The sequence below is a fragment of the Nicotiana attenuata genome, unplaced genomic scaffold (genome assembly GCF_001879085.1).
Source record: "Nicotiana attenuata strain UT unplaced genomic scaffold, NIATTr2, whole genome shotgun sequence".
In the NCBI taxonomy this organism is placed as follows: Eukaryota; Viridiplantae; Streptophyta; class Magnoliopsida; order Solanales; family Solanaceae; genus Nicotiana; species Nicotiana attenuata.
In genome coordinates, this window is record NW_017674062.1 from 80,694 (window position 1) to 84,967 (window position 4,274).

General features: G+C 39.0%; 1 protein-coding gene across 1 annotated transcript; it reads left to right on the forward strand.

Moving 5' to 3' along the window:
* Positions 1 to 262: 262 nt before the first annotated feature.
* On the forward strand, positions 263 to 3,156 carry LOC109217915. Its single transcript, XM_019382213.1, has 3 exons — positions 263 to 1,227; positions 2,121 to 2,381; positions 2,883 to 3,156. The coding sequence occupies exons 1-3, from the start codon at positions 263 to 265 to the stop codon at positions 3,154 to 3,156; spliced, it is 1,500 nt and encodes a 499-aa protein (XP_019237758.1).
* Positions 3,157 to 4,274: the final 1,118 nt, after the last annotated feature.

A 4,274-nucleotide genomic window follows, 5' to 3' on the forward strand; every position in this document is an offset into this window, starting at 1 on the left:
CATGAACAAGGAAATAAGTTCCTTGACAGAAGGAATCTCTAGTGTGTCGGTATATTTTTCTAGGCTGAATGATCTATGAGATGAATTTGAATCAATTATCCCATTTCCTGGTTGTGATTGTGAGAAGTCCAGACAATTTGTTGTGTTCTTGCACCAGAAGAAATTTATGAAGTTCTTAATGGGATTGAATGAGACTTATGCACTACAAAGAAGTCAAATTCTGATGATGCATCCTACACCAACACTTGACCCAGCATAATCCATGATTGTTCAAGAGGAAAGTCAGAGGATAAGTGCTGGTTCTACTACACAGAATGGAATTTTAGGAGGTGCACATGTAGGGATGGAGAGTAGTGCACTGGTGACTGCAAATGCTTCTAACATGAGACCTAGGAGGAACAACGTATTGTTATGTGATTACTGCAAAATGAAAGGACATACAAGAGATACTTGCTACAAACTCAATGGATATCCACCAAGTTTTAAGTTCAATAACAGTAAGAGGAGAGGAAGACATGACAACAGTGGACCTATGGCTCATAATGTGAATACAGGTGATGAGATTCAAAATGCAGGAAATGCATATGCTTTGCAGAATATCCCAATTGTTCCAACTGTACAGGGGTTTACTCCAGAACAATATCAGCAAATTCTCAAACTACTGAGTAAGGAACCTGAGCCAACAGAAGTTGCCAACATGGCAGGGAAATCACTAACTGAACATAGATGTTGGATTATTGATTCTGGTGCCTCAAATCATATGGTATCATCCTTGAATCTCTTGTCAAGCATAATCCAAATACCTGAACCTAAAACATCTTCAGACCATCTGCCAAATGGTAATAGCACCAAAATTACTCACACTGGTTCCTGCAACTTGTTTAACTCAGAAACCATCCATAATGTTCTCTATGTACCTGAAGTCAAATATAACTTGTTGTCTATATCCAAATACACTAAAGAGCTAAATAGTGTTGTCCACTTTTATCTTGATTTTTGCATCTTTCAAGACCTCTCCAGTGGCATGGTGAAGGGGATTAGTAGACTCAAAGGAGATCTCTACATCTTCAATCCTTCAGCACCTACTACTGCCTCTTCTTCCTCCAAGTGTATGACAGTTTCACATCAACCAAGTCCAAGTTTTCTGTGGCATCAAAGACTGGGCCATGCCCCTATGACAGTCTTACAAACTATTACTGAGATAAATAAATACCTGTCTAACAGCCCGTTTGGCCAAGCTGCAAAAATCAGCTTATTTTGAGAAGTGCTTTTTTTCAAAAGTGCTTTTGTCAAAAGTACTTTTGGTGAGAAGCAGTTTGTGTTTGTCTAATTAGTTTGAAAAGCACTTCTGAGCAGCAATTAGTGTTTGGCCAAGCTTTAAAAAACTGCTTCTAAGTGTATTTTTCTCAAAAGTGCTTCTCAAAAATGTGCTTTTGAAGAGAAGCTATTTCTTTTCTGCTTCTCCAGAACTGCTTCTGCTTCTCCTCAAAAGCATTTTTTTTCCTTCCAAAAGCTTGGCCAAACACCTCAATTTTTGGCCAAAAGTGCTTTTGGCAAAAAAAAAGCACTTTTGACCAAAAAGAAGCTTGGCCAAACAGGCTATAAGTCATTTGTTTGTAATTGTCCTGTTTGTCCTCTTGCTAGATAAGTTAGATTGTCATTTCCTATTAGCACTTCTAAGTCTGTTTCTTCTTTTGATCTTTTTCATATGGATGTTTAGGGACCCTACAGAGTATGTACTTACAATGGCTTCAAATACTTTCTAACTCTTGTTGATGACTACACTAGTTAGACATGGACTTTTCTCTTAAGACTCAAGAGTGATGTGTATGTTGTTTTGAAAGACTTTCTTCAACTTGTAGAAAATCAATTTGGCACTACTGTCAAGTGTGTCAGGTCAGACAATGGACATGAATTTCTTAAAATTCTTTGTTTCAATCTTTTCAAATCCAAAGGTATAATTCATCAAAGCAGCTGTGTGCACACTCCACAACAAAATGGAGTTGTGGAGAGAAAGCACAGACACCTTCTTGAAATAGGAAGAGCCTTAAGGTTTCAAGCCAACATACCCTTAAAATTCTGGGTGATTGCATTTTAACAGCAACATACATCATAAATAGGCTTCCTAGTTCTGTTCTACAAGGAAAATCTCCTTATGAGATGTTCCATGGTAAACCTCCTTCTTTTGATCGTCTTTGTTATGCCACAAAGACTGATTTCCATGATAAATTCAATCCTAAGTCTACACCTGGGGTCTTCATGGGATATGCACCAACACAAAAGGGATATAAAGTGTATGATATTGCTGCTAATAAATTTATGGTTAGTAGGGATGTTGTCTTTAAGGAAGGAATATTTCCCTTCAAATATCCTAAACACAGGTTCCTAATGATTCCTGATCTCACTCCAGTCACCTTGCTTCAGATATATTTCCACCTTCCAACATATAACCAGAACCCTCTGCCACTAATGAACCAGAAGTTCCTACTCCTGATCCTTCAAATGATTTCACAGACTCACCTAACCTTTCTTCTGATTCCCCTGCTGATTCTCCTATTATTCCTACCCAATCCGCCTCCTCTATTCCCCCTTTGCCTACAGAATCATCATCTGAGATTCATGATGAATCAAACTCACACTCAAATCCCAATCACCTACCCCACACAAGTTAGGAAGTCAGGTAGGGTCTCTAAACCTCTTATCTGGCTGACTGACTATGTTCATCCTTCCTTACCTTCTACATCTGCTTCCACTTCATCACTCTGTCTTATACATTAGTTCATTTCCTATTCTCATCGTTAACCCACCTTTCAGTCCTACCTAGCCTATTTTTCTTCTGATCTTGAACCAACATCTTTCTGACAAGCTGTCAAAGATGACAGGTGGATCAAGGCTATGAAACTTGAGATTGAGGCATTAGAACAAAACATCACTTGGGAGGTAGTGACTCCGCCTCCTGGCAAAGTCCCTATAGGATGTAAATGGGTATACAAAATTAAATACAATGCTGATGGCACTGTGGAGAGGATTAAGGCAAGACTAGTGGCAAAGGGGTATACTCAACAGGAAGGGATTGACTTTCATGATACCTTCTCTCCTGTAGCTAAGATGACTACAGTCGGAGCTGTTAATGCAGTTGTTGCACTTAGACATTAACCAATCTATCAAATGGATGTCCATAATGCATTTTTGAATGGTGAATTACATGAAGAAGTCTACATGACTATGCCTCAGGGATTTGGTAGCCAGGGGGAGCATTGGGTATGTAGACTACTCAAATCCCTCTATGGATTGAAACAAGCCTCTAGACAATGGAATTTGAAGCTAACACAAGCTCTTCTCAAATCTGGTTTCCATCAAAGCAGACATGATTACTCTCTATTTACTAAAACAACTAATGGAAAATTTGTTCTCGTACTTGTCTATGTAGATGACTTACTTATTACAGGTAATGATCAAGAGGAGATTGATGCATCAAAAGCATCTTTGCATCAGAACTTCAAGCAGAAAGACCTTGGAGAATTGAGATATTTTCTGGAAATTGAAATTGCTAAATCATCAGAAGGTATCTTTATGTCTCAAAGGAAATATGCCTTGGAGATGATTTCAGAAGCAGGACTCTCAGGGTCAAGGCCCAAGAAGACCCCAATGGAACAGAATTTGAAGCTTACAAGCATAGAATTTGATGAGATTGTGAAAGAGAACACTGATGGCAGCATCCTAGAAGACAGAAGTCTTTTTCAAATATTAGTTGGAAAGCTTTTATACTTGACAATCACAAGACCTGACATTGCATATGATATGCAAAGCCTAAGCCAGTTTATGCATGCTCAAAAGAAGTCTCATTATGAGGCTGCGTTACATGTTGTGAGATATATTAAGGATCAACCTGGACTTGGACTTCTCATGTCCAGCAATAGTGCAGAAAGAACTCAGGGGTTCTATGACTCAGATTGGGGAACATGTCCCATGTCCAGGAAGTCAATCACAGGATTCTGTATCAAACTGGGGAATGCTCTCATTTCATGGAAAGCAAAGAAGCAGACCACCATATCGAGGAGCTCAGCTGAAGCTGAGTATAGGAGCATGGCACATACAGTGGCAGAGTTGACATGGTTAAGTGGCCTACTAAAGGAACTAACAGTTGACATTAAAGAGCCTATGAAGTTGTTTTGTGACAACAAAGCCGCCTTACAGATTGCTGCGAATCCCATCTTCCATGAAAGGACTAAATACATAGAAATTGATTGTCACTTCATAAGGGAGAAGATTCA